Here is a 13,867-nt window from a genome sequence, read left to right as displayed (position 1 = left end):
AGGAGAAATACAAAGAAAGACCAACAAGTGCTAATGTTTTAAACATGTTTTACGTTTTTTTAAAAAAAAAATCTTTTAATTGTTTTTGTCTGTGTCCTTTAAAGTTTATATCTCTGCTACCTAATCTTAAAAAGGAACACACATGGCCCGGCCCAGCACAGCCCGGCCTGACAAGGTCTGTTTATGTCCAATCTGGCCCTCATAACGAATGAGTTTGACACCCCTGACCTTGATCTCCCATTCTCCATCAGTGCTTCCAAATGGTAAAATAAAAGGCCCCAACTGTTGCATATTTACCTGGAAACGCCTCTCCGATTTCTGATATATATCAAGGATAGGCATGGGATCATTCAGGTCTTCACTGGAGCTGTGAAGCCTGTAGCTGAGTTGGAGAGCGACGCTGGAGAAGCAGTCATTGTTGCATGGCTGGAACATAAACCAGCAAAAAATAAGTTACAACAACAAATAGAGTCCATAGAGAGGTGAGGCAAAAGGCCTGGATTGTTTTGCACTCCTCTGAGAGTTGGAAGATCAAATCAGTCAGTCCTAAGGGAAATCAACCCAGACTGTTCCCTGGAAGGTCAGATGCTGAAGCTGAAGCTCAAATGCTTTGGCCACCAAATGAGAAGGGAGCACTCCCTGGAGAAGTCCCTGATGCTGGGAAAGACTGCAGATTTATACCCTGCTCTTCTCTCTGAATCAGAGTATCAGAGTGGCTTACAATGTCCTTTATCTTCCTCCCCCGCAACAGACACCCTGTGAGGTGGGTGGGGCTCTCCCAGAAGCTGCCCTTTCAAGGACAACTCCTACAAGAGCTATGGCTGACCCAAGGCCATTCCAGCAGCTGCAGGTGGAGGAGTGGGGAATCAAACCCGGTTCTCCCAGATAAGAGTCCGTGCACTTAACCACTACACCAAACTGGCTCTATACCAAACCACTACACCAAACACATATCATGTAGACTATGCCTAGTAGACTATGCCTAGTAAACCTGCTAGGCTTTTAACAGGAGACGACTGGGGGGGTGCAGTTCCCACCAATAAACTGGAGCAGAGCCCCAGCAGATGTAGGTTGCAGTTGCAAAAAGTCCGCGCAAAAGACTTCAGTGGATGACCGAAGTCTTTTGCACAACCTTTCTACAACTGTAGCCATACCTATTGATGGACACACTCGGGGTTAGGAAGACAGCAAAAGGGAGGGGGGAACCCATCCTGAAAAGCAAGTCAGGAACCTAGAAGGCTGAGCAGCTAAACAAAATAATATGAGACATCTGTTTATTACAAAGTGCACAGTAAATATATATTAAAACACAGATAAAAACCAGGAGGTAGTGGGTATCACATTACATCCACATAGCATACAGTTGTAAGTTAAAAGGTAAAGGTAGTCCCCTGTGCAAGCACCAGTCGTTTCCAACTCTGGGGTGACGTCACATCACAACGTTTTTATGGCAGTCTTTTTACGGGGTGGTTTGCCATCGCCATCCCCAGTCATCTACACTTTCCCCCCAGCAAGCCAGGTACTCGTTTGACCGATCTCGGAAGGATGGAAGGCTGAATTAACCTTGAGCTGGCTACCTGAACCCAGCTTCCACCAGGATCAAACTCAGGTCGTGAGCAGAGAGCTCAGATTGCAGTACTGCAGCTCTTCCACTCTGCACCATGGGGCTCTTCTACAGTTGTAAGTTATACATACAGTAACTAAGACCTTTGGACCCAGATTTAACCCTTTATTCTGTCACCCTCATGATTCTGGAAGCTCTGCATGGAGAAAGCTTGTCTCTGAATACAGAGATTCTGTGTAGCCCCTGAGCACCTGATTCTCCAGGAATCTGTCTTTGTGACAAAGGAGAAGAAGATATTGGATTTATATCCCACCTTATACTCTGAATCTCAGGGTCTCAGAGCGGCTCACAATCTTCTTTACCTTCTTCCCCCACAACAGACACCCTGTGAGGTGGGTGGGGCTGAGAGGACTCTCACAGCAGCTGCCCTTTCAAGGACAACCTCTGCCAGAGCTATGGCTGACCCAAGGCCATTCCAGCAGCTGCAAGTGGAGGCGTGGGGAATCAAACCCAGTTCTCCCAGATAAGAGTCTGTGCACTTAACCACTACACCAAACTGGCACTTAACCACTACACCAGACTGAGCTCAGGTGTTGCCCATTATCTGGGGAATCTTCCTTGTGGAGGCTTTTGCCACAGCAGACACTTGGTGTGCGGCTTGCCTCCTTTCCACACTTACCAGAACATGCAACTGCAGTTCAGCACACGGATGCTCAGTGAGGGAGATCTCGCGACTGAGGGTAGTCGTGTGGTCCTCAAACTGCACCCTCTTCTTTTCCATCTCAACATCCACATCCACAGTGAAGTGAATAATTAGATTCTGTGCTCCTAGGAGATGAGAGCAGTTGTAGGGAAAAAATTAAACTTGCTGTATAGCCAGGAATCTCTTGAAAAGGCCAGAGGAGATGTGGCCCCCTTCAGGTTTGGGTGCTGCCTTTTTTAATTTAGAAGAGGACAAAATACAAAATCATTAAAGTAATAAGGCTACGTGCATAAGATCAGACACATAACATACAATAATATAAACGTATTGATTCATTTTAGCCCATTCCTTCTTTTTAAAATAAAATAGGGGTACAGAAAGAAAAAGGAACTGGGAAAATTAGATTTTGATAAAAAGATTTAACATACATAACAAGGACAATCAACAATACAACTGACAAAGTGTTTTAAATACATATTTCATGTATAGGACATTTATAATATTCAAAAATATTGTTTCCTCTCAATCCTAATTGAAAGTAATGCTACCTCAGCAGATATTCAATAATCTTTATCAGGGCTTTTTCTGAGCAGGAACGCACATGAATGCAGTTCCAGCTGGCTTGGTGTCAGGGTGTGGCCTAATATGCAAATGAGTTCCTGCTGGGCTTTTTTTATGAAAAAGCCTTGTGTGAAACAATGTTGATGTCAGGGGATGTGGCCTAATATACAAATGAGTTCCTGCTAGACTTTTTCTACAACACCCCCCCTCCCCCCGATCTTTATATTCTATATAAACTAGTCATCCCGGCCCAGAAGTTGTTTAACATTAACATCAGCTCCCAAATAGTGAATATTTAAACTACTGGGGCTTGGACATTCAGAGAAGCAGCTCTGTTTCCTGCCTCTACATCTCAGCCCTGGTATTCCTTGGAAGTCTCCCATCCAAGTACCTGCCATGGTCGACCCTGCTTAACTTCTGAGATCTGATGAGACCAGGCTTGCCTGGGCTATCCAGGTCAGGGCCTTTTAAATAACCATTCTCTTGGCAGGGTGAGACTGAGATTTCCAGTGGCACACACACACAAAAATCCATTCTTGGCATAGTTAATATATTTAATACCATTTCTCGGTATGATTTGGGAGCCATTGCCATGTGGTTCACTAGAAAAGCTTCAGCTCAAAAAAGTAAATTGACCGTTAAGGCTCTAATGCTGGCAGCTATTTCCCAGAAAACCTAGGGCAGGGGTGTCAAACATGCTGCCCGGGGGCCGAATCAGGCCCCCAGAGGGCTCCTATCAGGCCCCCAAGCAACTGGTTGTCATCTGCTTCCTTCTCCCACTCTCTTGCTTCTTTCTGCGTCACAGCTTGCTTTGCAAAGCTTGCTCAATCGCACAGCAGAGCTGCAGAGTAAAACCTCTATTTTCTCCATTGGCAGAGAGAGGAAGGGGGGCAGGCAGAGCTTGTTTTTCCAGGCTCTCTCAATTGCACAGCAGAGCTACTGAGCCTCTCTTCCTTCTATTGGCTGAGTCTTCTTCCCCCTCCTCCAGTCCCCTGGCCAAGGAAGAAAGAGCCAGAGCTTCCTTTGTCCAGTTCCCTGGATCCCATGGGAGAGCTACAAAGAAAGCACCTTTAAGACCAACAAGTGCTAATGTTTTAAGCATGTTTTAAGTTTTTAAAATATATATATATATATATTTAATTGCGTTTGTCTATGTCCTTTCTAAAATTTATATCTCTGCCACCTAATCTTAAATAGGTGCATGCATGGCCCAGCCTGACCTGATATGGCCTGGCCCAACAAGGTCTCACTTATGTCAGATGCAGCAGCCCTCATAACAAATGAGTTCGACACCCCTGAGCTAGTGGGTCCTGCTCTCACATGTGATGAATGAGGTCAGCAGGCTTGTGGTTTCCATAAGGAACCTCCTGACTTGCACCCTGATCCTTTAAAAAATCACAACACTAGGAGAAAGCTTATACACTTTGGTTGCCAACTCCAGGTTGGGAAGTTCCTGTAGGCGCAGAGTTGCCAGATCCACAATGAGGAACTCCTAGAAATTTGACACCGGAGCCTGAGGGTGTAGGGACCTCAACAGGGTATAAAGCCATCCAGTCCACCCTCCAAAGCATCCATTTTCTCCAGGGGAACTGTTCTCTGTTGTCTGGAAATGATCTGTAATTCTGGGGGATCCCCGGGTCCCACTTGGAGGTTGGCACCCCTATCAAGCTCTTGTTTTTGGAATTCTCCTGAAAACTATGATGACGAGGTGTTGGTATCATCAGTGCGTAACGGAAAACGGCACCACAAGGTGAGAAATCTCAGTGCTCTCTCTTTGATTTGGCAATCCGATAGCAAACCCTCACTGGATGAAATGGAGGCAGGGCTTTTTTTGTGCAGGAACACACAGGAATGCAGTTCCAGCTGGCTTGGTGTCAGGGGGTGTGGCCTAAAATGCAAATGAGTTCCTCCAGGGATTTTCTACAAAAAACCCCTTTGCAAAACAATGGTGATGCCAGGGGGTGTGACCTAATACGCAAATGAGTTCCTGCTGAGCTTTGTCTACAAAAAAAGCCCTGAATTGAAGAAGAAGACTGCAAATTTATACCCCGCCCTTCTCTCTGAATCAGAGACTCAGAGTGGCTTACAATCTCTTTTATCTTCCTCCCCCAGAACGGACACCCTGTGAGGTGGGTGGGGCTGAGAGGGCTCTCACAGCAGCTGCCCTTTCAAGGACAACCTCTGCCAGAGCTATGGCTGACCCAAGGCCATTCCAGCAGGTGCAGGTGGAGGAGTGGGGAATCAAACCTGGTTCTCCCAGATAAGAGACCTATGGCTGACCCAAGGCCATTCCAGCAGCTGCAAGTGGAAGAGTGAGGAATCAAACCCAGTTCTCCCAGATAAGAGTCCACGCACTTAACCACTACACCAAACTGGCTCTTGAGGTATTACATGAGGAATTACGGTCTCAAGAAACTCATGTCAATACTTCCAAAGATGATTTGTACCAAGTAGAGTGCATTAATGGAAAGGACCAAGCAACTGGGAAAAAGTCAGAAAAATTGAAACCATTTTTGCTAGCAGAATAAAGGAGCCTGGCTATGCCAAACTGCAGGAGTTACCTAAGCGCCAGAACACTGCGATGGTGTTCTTCCAACTGGAAACAAATTATCTTCCCTGTATGTCAGCACAGAATAATTAAATCTCTCTCTGCATTTTGGTCCCTCAATCCCTTGACGCAAACAAGAGCTGGCAATTGTTTGATTCATTTGTCACCTGAGTTTTCATTACCTGGCCGGGCTGTCTCCAGAGGGAAAGTTCTATGGAAGCATAATTTTGCACCAACAGTGCTGCTGTTGTAGAAATTGGATATTCTCTCTGGGGTAAATTCCATAATGGCATCCAATCGAAGAACCGGTCTAGAGCTAGATGGAAGAGGAGGAAACGCAGCGACTAGTTTTAAAAAGGCTTTTCAAGGATAACAGGCTCTGAGGAACTATCAGAATGCTTCCAGAGGGGTGCCAATTTCCTGTCACAGCAAGAAAAGTGGGAGTTTAGCAGGGTAATTATGTCACAGAGCATAGCCAGCTTCAAGAGTGGACTGGATAAACATATGGAGCAGAGGTCCATCAGTGGCTATTAGCCACAACGTATTGTTGGAACTATGTCTGCGGCAGTGGGGCTCTGTATTCTTGGTGCTTGGGGGTGGGGAGGTAACAGCAGGAGGGCTTCTAGTGTCCTGGCTGTTGAACCTCCTGATGGCTCCTGAGGTTTTTTTGGCCACTGTGTGGCACAGAGTGTTCCACTGGATGGGCCATTGGCCTGATCCAACAAGTTCTTAGAGTCCACTCTCCAAAGCAGCCATTTTCTCCAGGCAAATTGAACTCTGTCATCTGGAGATCCATTGTTACGGCTGGCAGGCAACCCTAAGCAGGGCTTTTTTTGTAGCAGTAACTCCTTTGCCTATTAAGCCACCCCTCCCCTGATGTAGCCAATCCTCCTGGAGCTTACAGTAGGCCCTGGACTAACAGCCCTGTAAGCTCTTGGAGGATTGGCTACATCAGGATGTATGTGGCCTAATATGCAAAGGAGTTCCTGCTACAAAAAAAGCCCTGACCCTAAGTCATACAGAGGCCAAGAATGAGTTCCTGGCAGGAGAGAAGCAGAGAGGGTGGCAGCTTTAGAGGCAGGCCACTGGAGGCTAGTCAGGAAGCAGGAGCCTGGGTGAAGGTTCCTAAATTCAAATACTAATCTGAATTTTATGATCTGACGTATTAGTGGATGGCACGTCTTTGGCTTTTGGCAATAATGGAAACGGCTGTCAGTTCAGATGACGGCTCAGCCCTTTAACCTCGGCTTGACTTAAGAGGGCGCTGCTCCTACTTACCAAAGCAAGGTGACTCTGCCCAGTGATCCCACGGTGATGTCTGGGAGACCGTCCCCTGTGAAGTCCAGGCCACCAGCCACAGATCTTCCAAAATGCATGAGCCCTGGACCCACCTGAGCTGCTGTTATCCTCTGGAAGGAGAAGGATGTCTCAGACACTCCCTCTTCCCCTAGATTGGAGGATGCATCCTCCCTAGCCATTGCTCTCATCCAGGGTTCGTTTCCATATTTAAGTTTTCCACATACTTTGCTGCTGTGACGTAGTAATTAAAATGATGGGCTAGAGTTCTGGGTTCAAATCCTCACTCAGCTGTCAAGCTTCCTGGATGACTTTAGGCCAGTTACTCTTGCTCACCCTAATCTATTTCACAGGTTTGTAAAGAAGATGATAGATAGATGATGATGATGATGATGATGATGATGATGATGATGATGATGATGATGATGATGATGATTATGATGATGATTGATAGATAGATAGATAGATAGATAGATAGATAGATAGATAGATAGATAGATGATAGATAGATAGATAGATAGATAGATAGATAGATAGATAGATAGATAGATGAGACAGAGAGATAGATAGATAGATGAGACAGAGAGATAGATAGATAGATAGATAGATAGATAGATAGATAGATAGATAGATAGATAGATAGATAGATAGATAGATAGATAGATAGATAGATAGAGAGATAGATGAGACAGAGAGATAGATGAGACAGAGAGATAGAGAGAGACAGACAGACAGAGACAGATTTGGAACCTTATCATTCAAGATGAAATACAAGGAGTTTTATTTTATGTTCACCATTGACCCTGTAATGACTATCCTAAAGATGCTCTGTTGGGTTTCATTGCTGAGCCAGGATTTGAGCCTGGATATCCCTTGTTCCAGCATCAATACATTAGCCCAATCATTGCTAAATGGTAATACCAAAGAGCCTAATTAAAGCCTTCTGTGAGCACAAAGCAGCTGTTCCCAGAGGAGGCTGCCCACTGCATCTCTGAAAGTTACGTCCTTTCACATTGCCTCTTTCCAGTTACCCTCAAGTGTGACTGGGTAAATCTGTTCTGCTGCTGCATCAGGTGTGACAAGCTCCTTCAATCATATCCATTGCAGAAAACGCAGCAAGAGCACACTCCCTAGAGGAGGCTGCCTGTTGTATATCTGCATGTATCACTGCTTTGGACTGATCTCTTTACAATGTACACCAAGGAAGCAGAGTTCTCTCTGATGGATAATTTCTGCCCTTACAAGCAACCCTCCCTCCCCCCCCCCCTTTTTAGCTGTAGGCTTCCCATTTTAATTCAGAAATGAATGTGCTTCTAAATTTTGCAACCCATTGTTGCAGTTCCTGTTTCATTGTTGTGTGGTTCAAACCACAACTCTTTATTTTTACACCATTTTCTGTGCCCTTGTGCCAAAATTTTCGTATTAAATTAACACCACATCGCATGAAATTTTTCAAAGCAATGGCACATAAAAGGCATAGAAGTTGCATGGAGCACATAAGGGGCACAAACATGGCACAAAAGAAACAAATGAACCAGGAATCCCAGCAATAAAAATGGGCGTAATAAAAAAACCCAGGGCTTTTTTTTTGTAGCTGGAACTCCTTTGCATAGTAAGCCACACACCCCTCATGTAGCCAATCCTTCAAGAGCTTACAGGGTTCTTCGTACAAGACCTACTGAAAGCTCCAGGAGGATTGGCTACATCAGAGGGGGTGTGGTCTATATGCAAAGGAGTTCATGCTACAAAAAAAGCCCTGATGTGCCTAAAAGGACAAAGCACCAAGGAAAAAAGCAAATGAAAGGGTTCCCTTGTTCCTGATCTACATTCTGCACCATCATCCCACTCATATGAAGTCACAAAACTCCCTTGCCTGGGAGAAGGAACTCCAGATGCCATCCCTCTTGCCGTTGTATATGTAAAGGCTGCCAAAAGAGTTGGGGTCTGCCTTGTGATTCTCGAGGGGGGCGCCAATTGCAACATCCCCATAGCCATTCTGGTCCACGTCTCCGATGCTGGCCATAGCAAACCCAAAGCTGGCAAAAGCCACAGCCGGGTGGCCGCTTAAATCCCCCTCCAGAGCAAAGAGGTTTGCCTGGGGGGAAAAGAGACAGGAGAAGAGTGTCAGTCTGCCTTGCTGCAGGCCATGCAATGTAAGCAAGATTCTGTCATTGGAAACAATCGCACACCGAGTCCGTTACAAGGTGCTGGTCATTACCTTTAAAGCCCTATATGGCCGAGGACCCACCTACCTGAGGGACCGTCTCTCCCCATATGAGCCCCAGAGAGCGCTGAGGTCAGCTGGAAAGAACCAGCTGAATATCCCTGGGCCAAGGGAGGCCAGATTGAAGACCACCCGGGATCGGGCCTTCTCCATTGCGGCTCCACTGCTGTGGAATCAACTCCCGGAGGAGGTACGGGCCCTGCGATGTATAGACCAATTCCGCAGGGCCTGTAAGACCTACCTCTTCAAAACAGCCTTCGCCTAATACCGAGCTAAGAAAGTGCCACTGGATATGTTTTTTTCTGCCATTGAACTTATGAAAGACCTATTATAGCACCATAATGTTAATTTTAATCTAATCTGTACATTGATTTATGATGATTTTATTGCTATGTATGATTTTATTGTATTGCATTTGTATGTTGTGAGCCGCCCTGAGCCTGCTTGTGCGGGGAGGGCGGGATATAAATAAAAAGTATTATTATTATATTATTATTAAAAAAGGGGGCCCGTGGGTGACCGGCGAGGATTTCAGCCGCGCGCAACCTGTTTTGAGCGACAGGGAAGATGTGAGGCAGATTGTGGATGAGAGTGGGTGAGCGTCCTCAAAAGCCAACAAGATGTACCAAAATACAGGCATCAGGCCTTTGGTGTTCCTCCTGCTCCTGAGACATTGTCTGAATCACCCTCCAACAGACACCCTTCTTGCGCTGGAAGCTGAACGGTAGGGTTAGAACGGATAAAAGGAAGTCCTTCTTCACCCAAAGGGTGATTAACACGTGGAATTCACTGCCACAGGAGGTGGTGGCGGCTACAAGCATAGCCAGCTTCAAGAGGGGATTGGATAAAAATATGGAGCAGAGGGCCAGCAGTGGCTATTAGCCACAGCATATTATTGGAACTGTCTGGGGCAGTGATGCTCTGTATTCTTGGTGCTGGGGGGGGGCGCAAAGTGGAAGGGCTTCTAGCCCCACTTGTGAACCTCCTGATGGCACTTGGGGGGGGGGGGTTGGCCACTGTGTGACACAGAGTGTTGGACTGGATGGGCCATTGGCCTGATCCAACATGGCTTCTCTTATGTTCTTAAGCTGCAGGAGAATAGCCAGTTGACCAGACTGCAGTTCTTCATTATTGTATCCTATTTGCAAGGAGAATTTCTTATTAAAGGAAGCACTGAAAAATGTAACTCCCCCCCTATAGTCTGAAATAGCACAGTCTGTTATGCCACTTCATGGCTGTTCCATCGCACTCCACTGCATTTGTAGGCCAGGGCTTTGATGGCTTTTTGAAAGGATTGGAATCGTTCACGGAGGAGGAGAGGTTTGTTCCTAGTTGTGTGCCAAACACTGCCATCAGATTGGAATCTGGCGTCCCAAGCATCGAGACGTCTATGTGGTTGAACATATGAACATATGAAGCTGCCTTATACTGAATCAGACCTTTGGTCCATCAAAGTCAGTATTGTCTTCTCAGACTGGCAGCGGCTCTCCAGGGTCTCAAGCTGAGGTTTTTCACACCTATTTGCCTGGACCCTTTTTTGGAGATGCCAGGGATTGAACCTGGGACCTTCTGCTTCCCAAGCAGATGCTCTACCACTGAGCCACCGTCCCTCCCCAAACACCTTTTGTTACTTCTTGAAGGTTCTCTCAAAGCCAGGTGGTCTTCCCCATTTGATTTTTTTCGACCCTTTTGTGGGAACCTGGGAGAAAAAAGTGTCTAGATCATTTTAGACTCTGTGATCTCTCCCCTGAGTCCTTAGCAATGATGGAACTGAGGGATGCGAAAGAACTTCTGCGCCAGAGGTTGGTGGAGCTCGAACTGAGATCTGCTAGAGCTAATCTTTCTGCGCACATTTTCTTAGGGAAGCAAGCCGAAGTACTATCCCCGGCCAGGTATCTCTTCAACATCACTATCCCAAAATATCGGATAGCTTTCTCAAAAGCACGGCTCAACGCACTTTTCTCTTTGGTACTTTTGGGACGTTACGCCGGGCGCCCATATCTGGAAAGATTGTGCCCCTGCAATTGCAACGAGGTTGAAACAACTCCCCACATTGTTTTGCAGTGCCCTAATTACAACGATTTGAGGGCAAGACTAATCTCTCCGATTCTCGGGTCCTTGGCGGGCAGGCCGGAGGATGAGGATGAGCAAATTGCCTTCCTCCTGTCTGACGCTCATTCTGATGTTTCATCCAAGATTGCCCGTTTCTGTTACGCTGCTCAGTTGGAAAGGAGGGAAATTGAGAGTGTAAATTTTGGTTATGAGTTTTAACAATATGTGTAGTAGTAGGAGTCAGGAATTTTGTGATGGGTTTGTTTTTGTTTTTATGTTTTGTTTGTATTAAGCTGGTCGGATGACCGTGAATAAAGAACTTGACTTGTAGACCAGGGCTTTGATGGCTTTTTGAAAGGATTGGAATCGTTCACAGAGGAGGAGAGGTCTATCAAAAGTTAAGTCGCAATAGCAGCTCTGACCTGGATAGCCCAGGCAAGCCCGATCTTGTCAGATCTCAGAAGCTAAGAAGGGTCGGCTGTAGTTAGTACTTGGATGGGAGACTGTCCTTGAAATACCCAGTTGAGAGGCAGAGGCAGGCTTATTCAGCCACCTCCCTGAATATCCTCCAGGCCCCAAATAGGAATCAGTTACCAGAGGCTGACATGACTTTCAAGTGCGCGCGCACACACACACACACATACACACACAATATATATATATACAGGAGTCATGATAGCAAAGTGGAATTTCCAAGTCCAGAGGTAGTCTGCTACTAGATACCAAGTGCTGAAGAAGTACGGGAATGGCTAATGCTTTTGGGCTCTGCTTCTTTATTCCCTGCAAGCTGACCAGAGTTGAGAGCAGAATGCTGGACCATAGTGTGATTCTTAGCTTTGCAAACTCTAATCCTCCCAGCCCTGGCCTGACTTGGATGGCCCAGGCTAGTCCGATCTTTTCGGATTTTGGAAGCTAAGCAGAGTTAGCCCTGGTTAGTATTGGGACGGAAGACCACCAAGGCAGTTTCGGGTTGCTATGCAGGGGCAGACAATGGCAAAACCACCTCTGAACTTCTCTTGCCTCGAAACCCCACATGGTCGCCATAAATCCATTGCAACTTGACAACCCTTTCCACTACCAACCCTCCCAGCACATAGCCAGGAAAAGCCCTGGCACTGTACCTCGATATCCAAGCGATAGATGTAAACCTTTCCTTCTTCCCCAAAGACATGGAAAAATGGGGCTCCAACGAGTAGATAATCTGTCAACCCATCTTGGTCGATGTCCAGGGGGCAGAGTTCAGCGCCAAAGTAAGACCCAATCTGTGGCCCAGGAAAGAAAATCAAAGAATCCTTCCGTAAGTGACAAGAAATTTCTGAAGAGCCTGCTGTCCCCTTCTGGATGCCGATGCAGCAGAATGTCCACCTGTCGTTTATTAAGACGGATATATGTATTATTCTTGATGGCTCGAGGTAGGTAACATTTGGTACAATGCCGTAGGTTTACTGCTGTCAAATCAAACAGCACAGTTTACAGTGTTCTGTGTTTTGAACTCATTTGAATATTAGGCCACACCCTCTGATGCCAAGCCAACCAGAACTGCATTCCTGCTTTAAAAAAAAAGTCCAGGACCAATTTCCCACTCGCCTTATGCCACTCTCACACTCCTCAGCGGGGCTTCCATCCAATTTCATACCTCTAAAAACCAGTTTCTGTTTGCCGGCCAAAAAAGCTGATGCTAGTTGCAGCCCCGGGGGGCAGATAGTGTGAAATCGGACGGAAGCCCCGCTGAGAAGAGGAACGTGAGAGCAGCGTAAGGCGAGTGGGAAATCGGTCCTGGTTTTGACACAGACAAAACTTCGTCAGTCAGCATCTTAAGAAACTTAGCTTTCTTTTAAAAAACCAATGTTCTAGCCCTCAGTACTGCAACAACAGGCTTGAATGAGTGACCATTCCTGAGAAAGATCTCAGAATTTGGCAGGAAAGGGGGGGGGGGGGGGAGCTGTCCAGGTTTTCTAGTTCTTAAGGGACACAACATCTGTGCCCTGCATGGCTCTTCGTTCTTTCCCTTTCTAGAAGAATAAATGACACAACACAAGCAAATATATGCAGCCTTGCATGATTTAAGCACCAAATAATTAGGCTTTCCAGTGGGGGCCGTTGGTAGGGAATTGTCATTTGTTTTTCACAGTGCAAGAGAACAAAAAATGTTCACAGGTTTCAGTGGGGTACTGTATGTACTGGAAAATGCATTAACTGGTATGGTTCTTGGTGACTTATCCATCCCCAATTGAAAAAGACCTTCCCTGGTTCCCAGTACAGGCTCAATTCACACACAGTGAGAGTTATCTCTGGAAACCCTCTACAGATCTCTTCTATTTGGGTTATTTGCCCTGGGTTGGATGCAATAGGAAAGCAGGTATTTTTTCCTGCTTCCCCATAGCATCATGGTGCCTTTGTGTGCCTTCTGAGGTTTCCCTGGCTTTTCTCTGATCTTTCTCAAACCTACTTGGCTCCAGAGTTCTGAGAACCATGGCAGTAAAGCCTGAGTACTATGTGAGTGGGAAAGTTTGGATTTTTTTTCTGGTCTCGTCTCCATGGCAGCCATTGTCCCTGTCTCCATGGCAGCCATCATCCCTGTCTCCATGGCAGGCATTTCCTCCCCCTGCCAATGGGAGGGGCCTTTTTCAATCAGCACTTAAATATCGCTATACCATTAAACAGATATAGCAATATCTGCATGCGTTCTTTGAAGTCTCAGCTTTTGTTTTTTTAAAAAAAGAAGTCTCTAGCCCCTTCGTCGCAAAGTGCAATGCCTTTCTCCATATATCTCCATACTTAGATGGACTAGGTAGGGTTGCCAGCTCTGGGTTGGGAAATTCCAGAAGATTTGGGGGTGGAGCCTGGGGAGGGGAGGGACTGCAGCAGGGTGTAATGTCACAGAGCCTGCCCTTTAGAGCAGTCATTTTCTCCATTGTC

At 46.2% G+C, this 13,867-nt stretch overlaps 1 protein-coding gene across 1 annotated transcript in view; it reads right to left on the bottom strand.

The window, feature by feature from the left end:
* Nucleotides 1-13,867, bottom strand: part of LOC132586840 (integrin alpha-E-like) — a 47,832-nt gene that overhangs the window by 8,025 nt on the left and 25,940 nt on the right. The window contains exons 12-17 of the mRNA XM_060258972.1: nucleotides 12,070-12,210; nucleotides 8,546-8,767; nucleotides 6,655-6,785; nucleotides 5,559-5,692; nucleotides 2,244-2,392; nucleotides 298-426 (exon numbers count right to left, since the gene is read on the bottom strand). Coding sequence (XP_060114955.1) covers nucleotides 298-426; nucleotides 2,244-2,392; nucleotides 5,559-5,692; nucleotides 6,655-6,785; nucleotides 8,546-8,767; nucleotides 12,070-12,210 — 906 coding nt within the window. The remainder of the gene's footprint in view (nucleotides 1-297; nucleotides 427-2,243; nucleotides 2,393-5,558; nucleotides 5,693-6,654; nucleotides 6,786-8,545; nucleotides 8,768-12,069; nucleotides 12,211-13,867) is intronic.

Source organism: Heteronotia binoei, chromosome 18 (assembly GCF_032191835.1).
Source record: "Heteronotia binoei isolate CCM8104 ecotype False Entrance Well chromosome 18, APGP_CSIRO_Hbin_v1, whole genome shotgun sequence".
NCBI lineage: Eukaryota > Metazoa > Chordata > Lepidosauria > Squamata > Gekkonidae > Heteronotia > Heteronotia binoei.
Note: the sequence above shows the minus strand (reverse complement) of the source record. Positions and strands in the feature narration are given on the sequence as shown.